This window comes from Pholcus phalangioides, unplaced genomic scaffold (genome assembly GCF_987345545.1).
Source record: "Pholcus phalangioides strain wild (caught in Gottingen) unplaced genomic scaffold, Ppha-v1.0 ptg000009l_1, whole genome shotgun sequence".
Classification (NCBI taxonomy): domain Eukaryota; kingdom Metazoa; phylum Arthropoda; class Arachnida; order Araneae; family Pholcidae; genus Pholcus; species Pholcus phalangioides.
The window spans coordinates 60,732,194-60,747,254 of record NW_028301602.1 but is presented as its reverse complement, the minus strand read 5'-3'; the positions used below and the strand labels follow the sequence as shown (position 1 = coordinate 60,747,254).

At 37.8% G+C, this 15,061-nt stretch overlaps 1 protein-coding gene across 1 annotated transcript in view; it reads left to right on the top strand.

The window, feature by feature from the left end:
• Positions 1-15,061, top strand: part of LOC149083425 (uncharacterized) — a 44,095-nt gene that overhangs the window by 2,637 nt on the left and 26,397 nt on the right. Inside the window, exons 4-13 of the mRNA XM_089236831.1 lie at positions 481-577; positions 1,762-1,887; positions 3,236-3,327; positions 7,819-7,964; positions 8,115-8,230; positions 9,339-9,432; positions 10,911-11,074; positions 11,961-12,049; positions 12,147-12,290; positions 12,830-12,992. Coding sequence (XP_089092957.1) covers positions 481-577; positions 1,762-1,887; positions 3,236-3,327; positions 7,819-7,964; positions 8,115-8,230; positions 9,339-9,432; positions 10,911-11,074; positions 11,961-12,049; positions 12,147-12,290; positions 12,830-12,992 — 1,231 coding nt within the window. The remainder of the gene's footprint in view (positions 1-480; positions 578-1,761; positions 1,888-3,235; positions 3,328-7,818; positions 7,965-8,114; positions 8,231-9,338; positions 9,433-10,910; positions 11,075-11,960; positions 12,050-12,146; positions 12,291-12,829; positions 12,993-15,061) is intronic.

Genomic DNA, 15,061 nt, shown 5'->3' with positions numbered 1-15,061 from the left:
AAACTCAAAGGGGTGATATTAGGCATCAAGAGGAACAAACATTGCCACAGAACACGGTATCGAAAGACACGCTTATTCGGTGAAAATCGCAAAAATACTTATGTGAAAAGGGTGTGACGTCGAGTGCAACAAAAAGGCCAATAATACGTAGAAAAAAACATTTATTTGACAGCATTGATTGCAATACAGCATGTGGTGTACAAAATAAAGTGCAATAATAAGTACAAAATAAGTTCAAAATCCATTTACTTGAGAGCATGATTACAATATATGTATTGTTATATATTATATAATATATATAAGTTTATACTCTCTTGAAGTCTATTTTTGTGATTTTCACCGACTAAACGTGGTTTGCAATACCGTATTCTATGGCAATTTTTGCTCCTCTTGATGCCTAATATCACCCCTTCAATATGTATAATATTTATTATGCAATTGATCATTCACGCTTTTTTCTTTTTTTTTTTAAATTTTAAGGAGCTTTGATTTTGGAAAACCAACCCTGATTGTCACTGATCCAGCCATAGTGAAGAATGTACTGGTGAAAGATTTCAACATCTTCCACAACACAGCGGTAAATTTATAAAATATCACATGTTAAATTACAAATTCATCATCACCAAAAATTCGTTAAAAAGATATACAGCGTATTTTCTACAGTGATACCTCGGCTAACGAACGCCTCGTTTTACGAATCTTTTGGAAAACAAACATTTTAGTTGATATGGAGGCATGCGCTGACATAAAACAGTCGCATCGTGAGCTAAATTTTCGTGGCAATCAAAATGAGTCCATTGAGTTACTGTCATCCGAGTCCAATTAATTTATTTCCACCTTGGCATTGTTTTTCATATACATCTCTTTTTCTCTTTCACAAAGATTTAGAGTCATTTCATGTAAAATGAATGACCACGCTAAGAGAAAATGCATTTAAAATAGAAGGGGGAAATAAGCCTTAAAACTAAATGGTTTCACTGCATACGGTGAGAATTTTATTACCAAACTGATCGGTGTAAACATTCTAAAAACTTATCTTTTCGATCTGCACGTGAGTGAAAGGGACTATGTGTCGCATAGCACACAGGACTGTCTTAGGAGCGTCATGGGTCCCCGGGCCAATCGATTTTTCTGAGGCCCTACCTGGAAAAGTTCTCGAAAATTTCAATTAGTTCCCATTTTTGTGAGGCCCCCGGGCCGTGCTCGGGTGGGCCCATGCGTTAACACGGCACTGATAGCATACCCTTCCCACACTATTTTTTCCACCATGGCCCACGAACCCAGCAGAGTAGTGAACGTAGTGTAAAATAAAAAGATATTTAATTTTTTTACCTTCCCTTTTAAATTCTCCTTCATCCAATAGTGTATCGCGGCTTCCGATGAGTTTTTTTTATAGTTCCTAGTGTTCTACGAAATTTCGGACAGTTCTGAAATTTCTAATTTTCTGTAGAAACCAAAGGAAAATCGTGTTTCGGCTAACGAATGTGATTTCGAAATTGGTTATCTTTGTTTGTCAAGGAATCATTGTAATTGGAAGTTGTCTCTACGACGGTAAAATGGTTTAAAAAATTAGCTATGAATAACGGCAATAGTGTCGTATAAATTAGATAAGAAATTAAGGGTTCTTCTTGGGGGGAAAACATAGAAAATAATTTTCACTTCCTATGAGGCATGTGAAACATTTTACTGAAGAACGAAAGGAGAAAGGAGGAATTCTGAGCATATATTGATGTTAATCACTTTTTTTTCTTCAAATGACAGGATGTTTCTGACATAGTACCGCCTCACGAAATTTTTGCAAAAATGCTGTTTGCTCTACGGGACGAACGCTGGAAAAGGGTTCGAACAATCATCAGTCCAGTTTTCACGACCGGAAAAATCAAGAAGGTAAAGTAAAACTCTCTGAATCCCATTTATTGCACTTTTTAGTTAAACCTTTGGATGACTTTTTTTTTGTCTCAAAAAATAATTTTTTCCTCTAATGTTTCTAAAACACCGTATATCAGTGTTCTGCAACCACTGGACTACGAAAAATTCCGCCTAATATAGCTAGCAACTACATAATTTGAGATTGAAAAATTTAAATACTTTCGTCTAAATTAATTTTTATACCTATTTATGCAGTCAGCGCCGTTTGCAAAAATTTATAGTTAATTCTTTACCTGTCTGCAGATTGTATCTGCTAATTATGTATTTTTTTTCTTGTCCGCGAACTATGACCTCTTATTTGTTTTTTGCCGGTCCTTGAATTATTTCTCATATTTGTCTTCTTCTGTGTCCAAAGGAGAAATCCTTTCTTATACAGTCTAATCCCGTTATAACGAATTGCAAGAAACTGAAGAAATCACTTCTTTATAACGAAATTTCTTCCAATGAAAAGGAATTCCAGGTTTTTGCATTGCTCTTATGTTAACTTATCTGGGAGATTAGAAAATTTCATGACTGGAGGTCATTTCATTCGGTAATATTAGAACAAAACGGATTCTTACTGCATGTATACAGTGAAATCTCACTGCAACGATAACCGTGATATAAAGGTAAATCCCTCCATAACGATATTTTCTCGTCTTAATTGAAAATGCATGTTACTGCCCGAAATTGGCCACTTCGCTAATTGGCCAGTTTTGTTGAATATCGACCTGCTGGTTGGTTCGCGAAATAGCGGGTGATTCCCAGGATTTTTTTCGTGATAATTATGTCCACGTTAGTTATGAAAACCCATCAAACCGTAGTCATGATGCGGCAATCATTTTTCCATCCAAAATTTGGCAGAAAAACTATATGTTCATATAATTATTTTTAAAGTTTTTTCTCTCGTCACATTTAGCTAATCCAATATAGCTGCTATTTGCAGACATGTGTCACATGTTGGCGGTTAAAGAGAGTGTATTTGGCACCTACCATCAACACATTGAGCTTTGGCTAGGGATCTCCGGCCTCTTCGCGAAGTTACCGGCCCCGTCACGAATCTTTGGCAGTAACATATACACTGTTGCTGAACTGCTGTCTCTCGAATAAGCGTTAATCCAAATCTACAACGATATTTTTTCTTGGACCACAGAGTATCGTTATATTGAGATATCACTGTATACCAAGTATAAACTAGATGTAAAGGTGGTTAACAGTTTTACTGCTCGCACTCTAAATATATTTGGTGCTATTATCGAAAATATACTGCCTTTATCAAAAACTACATTGCTTAATAAAATTTATATATATGTATTTTTCTTATTAGACAACTACGCACATAAACGAATCAACAAAGACACTTCTGAGAAACTTCGGGAATTCTTTGAAGAAAGGTGACGATAAGATTGACGTAAAAGTGTTAGTAAACAAATTTTATGTACGGTTCGAGAATATCAAGATGTTTTTCTTCCCCCCCTCCCCCCCCCCCCCCGACATTTATACTGTACTAAGATATTATGATATCATATTTCACAAGATTTTGTGATTTTACGGCTTGTTACACAGTTCTCAGCCCTGTTAAACTTTTTTTCCCTAGAGGATAACCAAATGGTTATTCGAAAAGTATCCGACTAAGTAAACCCATGAAGTTAGGAAGCCGCTGTGTTGGTCGAGTGGTCATAGTGACGGACTCATATCGCGAGGACCCGAAACCGACCATGACAACCTCTTAACTGTCACCCAGAGGGTTTGGGCCATGGTGGAGGCGCGTCCGGAGCACTAAGCACCGAAAGACCACCAGCGGGCAAGAAGACACAAAGTTAAGGTTACACGGGCAGGTGCATAAACACGTCGCCAGGAGGTGACCCATGAATAACTACACACACACGCGCGCGCGTAAGAGAGATATATAAACACATATATACATAACATAATTATAAAGCCATATACATATAAACACACATACATGAGAGACGACATAGTTTATTGACAGCAACACAACGGGAAAACGGGAATCAAGGAATTAATTGTCTGTCAGAATCTGCACACAGTGAGACAACTTTAAAATATCTAATCTCATGCTAGAGGATCTGAGTCTGAGTCCGGTGTGTGTGTGTGTGTGTGTGTGGGGGGGGGGGGAAGGGTAATCATCTTGTAAGGGAAGTGAAATATTCATACTTTAACACCATTGCGAGGACTCGGGTTCGAACCTCACCGTCGCCGCAATGGTGGTCGCGGCTGAAGTTTTTGAATGCGCAAATGCAAGCCGATCTCCCCGTTTAAACTTCTCGCCCCAGAGAGCAACAGGCCTAAAACGGAACAATTATCCAATCGTTATACTTCACGCATAGTTAGAAAAATTGATGGCAGATGGCAGCACTACATATGAAAAGAATCACAAAGAAACACGCTTCACGGAAAGTTCACTACACGGACATGCATATTCCAACATGTACAAATTCGTTAGAAGTTCCGCAGAGGAATATGGGTGAGGTGCATGTGTGGTGTAGTAGTAGTAACGAAGCTAGGAAGGCGTGGTTTGATGCACGTATGTATTGGCGTTCTTAGTGCGCATGCTTGAATTTTTACCTGTCTGCAGAAGCTGCCAGTCCCCCGCAGACCGCAAATGAATGAGGTTGTGTAAGCGAGCCCGGTGCATTTTTGTTTTTTACAAAATGGCAGGAAAGACTAGAAGAACGCTACTGGATTAAATTTTGTGTGAATCTTAGTGACTTGGGAGTGGAAACAATCCGCAAGATTCAACAGACCTTTGGAGATGAAGAAATGGGCACCACACCGATAAATGCAAGAGAGTGGTACAACCGCTTCAAAGACGGCCGCACATCAATGGAGAGTGAAATACGTTCTGTTAGGTCTTAGGATCCTAGAACGATAACATCCAGAAACGGGATCGTTATTGACTAAGTGAGGACTCTGTTGATGCAGGATCATCGAATCACGATTAGAGAACTCGCAAAAGAGGTGAGCTTTAGCACATTGGATACGTTTATTCTATTATGACTGACGATTTTGTCTTCAGGCGATACAATTTCAAAGTCATGTTGACCGTCCTCTTTGACTCCAGTGATGTGGTTCATTACGGGTGCGCACCGCACCGCACGGCAATCACCAAGGAGAACTACAAAATGGTTCTGCGTCGCAATTGACAGCTCCATCACGATTAATGCTAATAGCGTTGTTTAGTTTTTCCTGCTATTTTTGTCGAAAAGTCACTTACACTTCTTCACTTATCGGCGGCCATAATAAAATGATAGATACTAATGTTTTTTTTGTAAGGTTAATACAGGGCTGCCTTCAGCAGACATTGAGCTTGGTGCGGAAATACAATGAAACTTCGATATAAAGATTCTCTGCGGGCAAAGAAAAAATATCTTTGTAGTGGGATTATCGTTATATCCAGCAGGGCTGCAACTAGGGGGGGGGGGGTGCAGGCGGAACTCATGCCCCGGGCGCTAGACCCGAAGGGACGCAAATTTCATTTTGAAACCTCTCCTTCAACATTAAAAGGAGGCGTCAAAACACGCGCTTGCCCCGGGTGATAAAGCATCCAGTTGCGGCCCTGATATCCAGTATAGTTGTAGGGAGATTTCATTGTAGAAACGGGGCTAAGGGCGTCTTCGGCCCCTCCCTTTATTCCCGTTTTTGGGAGGGAGGAGGAGGGAATCGGCATCCAAAATTTCACATGGAGCTACAGAATGTACATAAAGGCGACGGCAATGAGAAGATGTAAATTTCATTCTTAAAGACATGAACATTTTATTTACACACACGGACAAGTTATACGCGACATCCATTCTGTACGACGAAATACAATCAACTCATTAAAACGTTCGAAAAACTCTCTGGCGATCCGTTGCTAGGTTACCATCCATCGCAAGGCGAAAAACGCTACAACGAGAAAACGTGACATCGTGACGTCACAGAGCATCGTTTATGATCGGTAAGTTCAAGTCCAATTCCAGGAGTTTCAAACCGTAGGTAGATATACGGGAACTATTTGCAGCGAAAAGCTCAAAAGTTGTCGGTTTGCCGTTGCCTTTGTAAGGTAAAATTGATATATCAGCTCCAGAGTCAATTAAAAACTTCATGCCGCTTTTCCTTTCCATAATGAACAAACGGCTATGGTGAAGACTGCTATCGCCGCCACCGCATGCCGTTACTGCGGGGGGGGGGGGGGGGGGCTTGGACCGTTTCCCTGGATATTCTGAGCGTTGTAAGCGCAGGGGGACTTGCATCTGAAAGCTTTATTTCCGAACCTGCTATGATAATAACACACTTTAGGGTTTTCATCAGAGTCTCGATATCGCGAGCGATTCCTAGAACCAGAATAACGTCGGTCTCGACTGGAGTTTCGATAGCGGTTCCGGCTATTCCTCGGATATTTGCCCATCTGCTCAACTCTTTTAGTCAGCTCCGAGATTTGCAGTTTAAGGTCTCTTATTTCCGAGTAAGACGAGGCTTCTGCTACATCACCGTAATTGGGTTCGGTGAGCTCAGCGACTCGATCAGCTAACTCGGCTAGCTTGTCCAGTTCTTCGCTGCTGGCAGCTAACACTGTTTGTATACTTTTTGGTAGTCGTTGAAGCCACAAATTTTTGAGGAAAGTCTCATCGCTGATTCGCCCTGTCGAAAGCTCGCGCATTTTACGTAGCAACGTACTAGGCTTCTGATCACCTAGGGATAGGTCTTCTAACAATATCTTGACCTCTTTCGCGGCTGAATGTTTATACACAGCGAGAAGTCTCTCCTTGAGTTTCGAGAACGGATCCGATGCGGGAGGATCGAAAACAAAATTCCACATCTAGGCAGTTGACTAGGTAGTTATACTTGGTTCCTTCGGCTGTAACATGGTTGATCTTGAAGGCAGCGTCGAGCTGGACGAAAAAAAGTTTGATCCTGTCCTTCGAGAATGTCGGCAGTTTCGCGTGGACAGCTTGAATTCGAAGATCGCTCTCTTGCTGTTCAGCCATGGCGATAAGTTCTTGTCAGGTTCGGGATCACGTCCGGGTCACCAGTAAAGGCGACAGCAATGAGAAGATGTAAATTTCATTCTTAAAGACATGAACATTTTATTTACACACACGGACAAGTTATACGCGACATCCATTCTGTACGACGAAATACAATCAACTCATTAAAACGTTCGAAAAACTCTCTGGCGATCCGTTGCTAGGTTACCATCCATCGCAAGGCGAAAAACGCTACAACGAGAAAACGTGACATCGTGACGTCACAGAGCATCGTTTATGATCGGTCACTACATACAAGAATGCTGAAAAATATCCACACAAAAAAATATAAACACATGACTAAATGTAAATTAACACAAAAATTTGTAATTATGGAAATATTTTTATAATTTCCATCGGAGGAAATCTTTTTATTAATGAGAAAGATATGGTACCAAAACTAAAGAAAACTAGGACCGAATGAAGAAAATAATCTGAGAACTCTCTAATGAAAATTTAGAATTGATAAATTATAAAAATACGAAAAAAAATTGAAAAAAATTCCAATGCTTATGTAAAAATTTAGAATTTATGAAAGAGTTAATTTCAGAATTGACTGGAGCCTTCAATAATATCGGGGCCTCTATTTGAATACGGGCCCTGGGCTCCTTTGGTTCACAACTAGAAACAAAAATGGAATTAGTCACCTGGGGCAAACATCTATTTTTGTGCTCCCCGCTTCACGATATGAGAACCCTACACGATACCAGTTACATTTTCCTGACTGAATCGTGAAACATGTTTGCCTCGACGTGTGTTATTCCTCTCGTTTTTTTCTGCAAAATTCAGAAAATTTTCATCTTTATGTAAATTGTAATTGGAAATTATTATTGCTATGTAATTGGAAATTATTATAAATCCATGTATATAAAATTTGCAGGTTTTACGAAGCCTTCGCAATGGATCTAATCGCAAACGTAGCTTTTGCCACGAAGATCGACTCTCACAATGACCCTCAGAATGCATTTGTTGTTAACGCTAGAAAAATACTTGATTCGAGCTTGAACTGGAGATTGATATTAATCAGTGAGTAACACTTTTCTGTGTATATTCCAACAACGTCACTAATATTTCTGCAGTTGATTGAATCGAAGAAACCATGCTTTCAACAGGTTTCTTACTCTCCTTAGGTAAAATAATAAATCTCATTGTGAAAATAATTTTTGTATTTTCAAGTCTTACTACCGTGGTTGGCAAAGCGCACAGGGGTGTCAGCAATCAATCCTGGAGCAAAACAATTCTTCACCGATGTCGTCACGACCATAATGAGAGAACGCCAGAAGAGCAAAGAGGTTATTATGAATTTAATTAAAATATTTCGCGAAGAGCTTTTAGTTCTACTAAAAATTGGTTTTAACCCTCTATATTTCACCCCAATAAAAACGCATTGAAATTTTAAAAAAAAGGAAAACGGATGTAAATTGGAGATGTTAGTATATTTTTTAATTGAAATAATACACACGGCGATTCATTAGAGTGGATTTTCTTAATTGGCTAAAATGGAGTTAATTAAGGGTGGAATATGCATTTTGCCTTGATTTTAATGTCACGCATCTGTAAACAGATAAAATGTTGTTCAGCAAAGTTGAACAGTTTTTACCTTGAACTTTATTTCCAATTCCCTCAATTCGATGCAATTTTATAAATCTCTGAACACGTGAAATTTCAGCAGCTCTCAAAAAATGATATTAACAAGGAATCAACTCTTTCTAGATTAAAAAAAAAAGTGTTATAATTATCAGTGTGTTATCCGGAAATATAATTTTGAAGAGAAATTTTTCTCTTTTCCAAAATTTTTACGGGATATTTCGTGAAACGAGGGGTATTTTTTTTTCATCAGTGAGAAATAACTTTATTAAAAAAAATTATCTGAAATTTTAAGTATTTTCACTCACTCACGAAATTTGAAGAAGTAAAATTGAATTTCAATGCTTGAAATAACACACGCATCTAGATGCGAATTGGTGAACACTGGCACTTATATAGCTGTATTTTGTTCTGATGTAATGCTAAATAATCTGCTTTTAGTGAAGAGAAACAAAGATAGAGTTTAGTGAATTTATTTTTAGGGAATAGCAAAGAATATATAGCAAAGAAATTGAGAAAAGACATTGATGTAACGGTGTATATTTACCACGTATATTCAAATATATCAGTGGGGTTGAAAATGTGCATCGCGGTTCCATCGCCAAATTTTGCCAGGGGCATCGTGACATGCTGGCGATATTGGAGCTGCGCATAAACTAATACTACAACAAGGAAGCTGTGGGTTCCAAAAGTTTGAGAAGCACTTAAATATGTAATAGACCATGGAGGGTTAAAAAAAATCATTGTTTTTTTGAATTACTCTTTTATTCAATATATTCTACATCATTAAAATTAATTAATTTTTCGTTATAGAAACATAATGATTTCATCCAGTTGATGATGGATGCTTCCGCTGACGATGCAGGTGAAATTTCACCAGGAAACGATACCTCTGTTGGTAGCAAAAGTAAGTTTATGAATGAGAATTTCCTAGTTTTATTTAATTACTTTGCTGAATTTACAACAGCTAATGTGAAACAACAACAGAAAAGTTTCATTCATATTTCATATGAATGAAACTTTTCTGCAAAAACATTTTTCAAGTACACCATTGAAAAACTAATGAGGAAGGCTCACCAGGGAAGAAAAGATCACACTGAACGCTGTCTAGTCAAGTGATTCGCAGGATAGGCACACATACACGCACAATGTAAGGTCAGAAAAAAATGTTCTTCGGAACAGGAAATATGCGTAGCAGTCGGGGGTGGGGGCGGGGACTATTCAACGTATCCGTTGCATGCACCCCATCTCAGTATATATAAAATTCAACACTCCAACAGTTATTATTTTCTTGCACTCTCCAAACTGATACCCCGTCCCGTGGAATAGGGCACTTCCCGTTTGCGGATAGTAAAATCAGGCAAACTAATGTGTTTTCCAAAATCTAAAATTTATTAATTTTTGTTCATGAAACGAGAAATATCAAACTCGTGTAGGTAATTATGATAAATCGTCAATTAATTACTTGGTTGACTGAACATAATTGTGGTCCAGGATGGTGAATTCGAATGCCAATGCGCTGGTTTTATTTGTTGATACGACAAGAAAGCCAACATTACGAGACTGATGATATTATGAATGTTGTTTCTTCTTCACTTATTGTAATTTAATTTTTGTTGCTAAACATGTATTGAGCAAGTATCACGTACGTGTAAAGATAATTAATTGGTTTAATGAAGAGAAGAAAAGTTATAAACTTTACCATGTTTATCACTTCCCAACTTCCCAACTTTATTTGGGAATTATGCATAATCGACAAAAAGAGTGGTATAAATATAATGAAATTTAATCAAACTTTCTTTATCGAGACGATTCGTGATTATGTATAACGACCAGTATATCACTTTTGCACACAGTAACACATACATTTTTAATATTAAAATGCATAGGAACCAATTGTGACCGAAGCCGTATAAATGCGAAAGTGGTATACACGATGTTCCACTGTGCATCGAACCTTCCCAGGGGGCCGTTATCGAGGGGTTCTACTGTATTTGTTTGCTTGCAAAAGGTTCAAAACCAATTCTGTAATTTTCATAGTCAGTTTCTTGGAGATTGTTTTTTGAAACAAAAATTAACGTAGGTGCCACCTCACTTTACCATAACCCTCATAAAATTGTGTTTTTGAAAATGCATGGTTTGTATGTAAACGCTTGGTACACACGAACACAATAATTTTCATTTTAATCGAGAAATCTTTGAACAAAACAAAAATCAATCCTAAATAAATATCCATGTTTTATTTATTTTTTAAATGAGCCTTTAATAACACCCTCATCCTTTTACAAGAGTTGCCAGATAAAAGAATCTTTCAGGAGAAATCCAGTTTCAATAAATTATCTGTACCTGAAATACTCTTCTCTTTCTAATTATTTTTCTTTCAAGAGCTGTCGAAGGAGGAGGTAATGGCAAACAGTATAATGTTCTTCTTCGTTGCCTTTGGAACAACCTCCATGACGTTGTCGTTCATATCTTACGTCCTCGCTACGCATCCCGAATGCCAAGAGAAACTCATTGAAGAAATCGACGAAGTTCTTAAGGAAAATGAGGTCAACTTCAACAATTTTGCTTTTCTCTAAGTGCACTCCACAAATTTTGACTACTGTATTTGTATTACTGTATTAGCGATATTTTTTTCCGAAGTTTATTGAAAATGCCCTTTCAACAATATTCCGTGGTGATCTCAGATGTTTTTACTAATATAATTATTTTATTCGAATGAAACTGAATTAGTACTTGTTTTAAAAAACCCCCAGAGGTCAAAATCCAACAATACTCATGAGATAATGATGTAATATTGTGTTAGACTTTCATAAAAATAGGCTGATTATTTTTCATTAGAAAACAGCAAAATTAAAAATGGTGGACTGAATTCTGTACCTGCAACATACTTCCTAACAGTACGACTCCCACACATTTTCCGTGTTCCAATACAATAACTAAAAACAAACAGAACTCGGATGTTCAAGCAAAATGCTATAAATGCATTTTTTTTGTCTATTTTCGAATTTTTTTTTGTAAAAATACCTTTTGTGAATTTTTCCAACCATAAATTCCTATTTTGATATATATTTTTAAAAATTAATCACATCTCGGATGCTTTTACGAATCAAGTGTGGGTCGGGACGCATAAGTGCCAATATGCACTAAAGTGCCCCCTGGATGTTAGTGCATTTGAACGACCCATTTCGAATGCTCCCGCTACCCAAAGTTGGGTCGCAACCCATAGGTTAAGAACCCCTAGTGTAATAGCCTACATGCTTCAAATTTTCAATGCAAAAATTTTCAATGAAAATGTTACAAAAAACGTTCTTAAAATAGGGTTCGCGATGTCGTTACCGGTGCGTAGGCTCTACTAAGAAACAGAAAAATACCTAAAAAATATTTATTCACAATTCTCAATTTGTTTTCAAAATGCAATTATTTTTTTCACAGTTCGAGTTGCCGTATGACGTGATCCAAAATATGAAGTACTTGGATATGGTCATATCAGAGACTTTGCGGTTGTATCCTATTGCAATCAGGTACTCATTTACGAACGATTAAACTAAGTTTTTAATTTCAGCAATGAATGTGCAATCGTGCATCTTTGAATTAATTCAACTCATTATTGTATTTCAGAACGGAAAGAGAAGCCGAAGCCGATTACGTACTTGAAACAACCGGCACGAAATTGAAAAAAGGGACTTTGATCACGATGCCCATTTACGCTATGCACCGTGATCCTGATATATTTCCCGATCCTGAAAAGTTTGATCCAAACAGGTATCTGCAAATACAAGAAATAATCCCATATTCAATCTTCTTTTTAAAATGTTTGACTATTATCTATATCGGGATCCGAAAATTTCGTCTCCGACATTTGTCCTCCCCCCCCCTCCCGGCGTTTCGTTCCCGTTACATTTAGTCGTCCGTCCCGGACATATTACACTTAACATTTCGCCTGCTCTAAGCGTATGAGTAACCAAGGGGGTGACTGACTGTTTGAGTGACCAAATCATTGGGTGGATGACAGTTTCAGTGACCATATAAGTGGGTGAGTAACCGTTTGAGTAAGCGAGTGACAATGAGTGACCAAGTGAGTGTGCGATCGATTGTGCGCGTGAACGACCATATGAATGACCAAGTGAGTGACCATATGAGTGACCGTATGAGTAAGTAAGTGCGAGTGACTGCATAGGGTTCAGTAAACGATAAATAGTGTATAGAAATATGATATAGATATATAATATGATATAAAAATAGTACAAATATGATCAGAACCGCAATTTTTCGAAGTGTTCTAATGGAATAAAATTCCACAGGTTCTCTCCAGAAGAAAAAGCCAAGCGGGATCCATACGCATACATTCCGTTTAGCGCGGGGCCTCGAAACTGCGTCGGAATGAGGTTCGCTCTTTATGATATCAAAATGGCTATCGCTTATGCATTGAGTCAGTTCAGGTTCAAGAAATGTCCAGAAACTCCGGTAAGTACTGTAGAAACATTTCATTCAAAAATTGAACAAATTTCTAGTGATTGAATTAATATTCATGCAGAGTGAGAGATATGCTATTTTGCTACTGATATATACGACTATCACAAAAAAACAAATAATCATCACACTTCACTCACAATTTGAAATATAGATGACAGCACTGAAAAAAAAATCAGACAAGGCACTAGATTGGGATTACCAAGCGTCCTCCTTTTTGATGTCATTTCAAACGTTCTCCTACGTTTCGGAAAATTCACCTTTTTGTCCCACTTTTCAGGTTTCCGGAATTATGTATAATTTTTTCGGGGGGCTGATCCCCCCCTCCCCAAATGACGGGCCAGGCCGTCCCCTCCCATTCATGAGAAGCTTCTCGGCATCACCTGTAATTGGCTGTAAATCTTCAAAATGTTCATTTCCCCAGAAAAATGTTCGGTTCTTATGTGTGCTAATACAATAGGGGCTGTTGTTTCACCGCGTTGACATGAGACTTCACCTCTGAGATTGGGAAGAGGTCTTCTGCAAAAGAATGAAAAAATCCGGTAGTTCTAGGAAATGGATATGTTTGTTTTCATTACCAAAACATACGCAAAATCTTACGTAGCCAAAAAAAAAAACCCCACCAATGGCAACACGGACATCGGAGTCAAGCATAAGAACTAAAAATTTCTTAGCGCGATTAATCCGCGAACGGATAATCGAGGTTCTACTGTATTAAAAAACCATTTGTGCAGTCATTTTTTTTAAATATTTGTATCTTTGAGACGCGAAGGAGAGACGATCTCCGATCTAAAACAAAGAGTGCAGGTGGACCCACCCCACAATACTGTGATAACATGGAAATTCAAGCATTTATTAAATTTACTCCAAAATATCGAAGGTAGATGGCAGCACCATCAAGAATACGAAACATGCATACTTCTGACAACATAATACGTTAGAGTACGTATTTATGTTATGTTATATGAGTACACACATGTACTCAGAACACTCATACCGGCATATACCCCTTGGTTAGAAATTCCGTAGAGGAATACGTACGAGGTGCATGTACGGTTGAGTGGTGGTAGCAATTTTCTCTAATTGATAATATTTTTATTCATAAATATCGAATACAAAGTAACAATTATAGACCCAAAAATAATTATCGTTCTGTTTTATTTTTTCAGGATCCATTGATAATCGATTCCGGAGCTCAAGCTCCGATTTTACAACTGGGAAAGATGGTTTTGCGTATTGAAAAACGGACTGATAATGTGCTTAATTCGTTTTATTAGCAGCATTCTGTTATTACGTACAATGTATCACTAGAATTGAGTACGAAATTAGACATATAGTCAGAATTATCTATAGTTTGTTGATGCGTTTGTAATAATTTTAAACGGCTGCAAATCGAATATTCATTTTATTTGATAATCATGGCGTCATATGCGTTCAATAAAATATATTCACTCTTCTGATGTTTCATCGATCAATAATACGAGCTATATTAGCTACGAAAGAATTTGGGTCTTCAGCTCCTTTACCTATTAACGCATAATACAAGAGGAAACACATACCGAGTTATCTGTTTCGGAAAGACAAATGGCAGAACACCTTTGGAACATAGCAGGCATTCCCCAGGCATAAACTTCTCGTTAAACACATAAAAAAATACACAGCACAATCCAACATGCTTCGATTCATTAGAACTAACGGATCCTATTTCACCAAATATAAACCACCATTCAGCATGAAAATGAACTGTATATGGTACATCACGTTTTTTTATTTCCATGGTTCGTACCGGTTACCAAATTTTTAAGCTCGCTGCAAAATTATTTTACAGTTATTTACCAGAAGAGAATCAAAAATTTACTTCCCATGTCCAGGGCCAAACGGCTGATTTGAGGCGGGCCCAGGTGGGCCTATGAAGAAGAGAAGAAATATGTTTGTCAGTAAATGAGTGAATGCTAGTGTAGAAAAAGAAAAATTTTGTCAAATTCGGGAATCTAGGTCAAATTTTGGTCAGAAGAAGAAAATGCCGCCGAAACACTTCAAGAAATATCGTGACGTCAGAACAG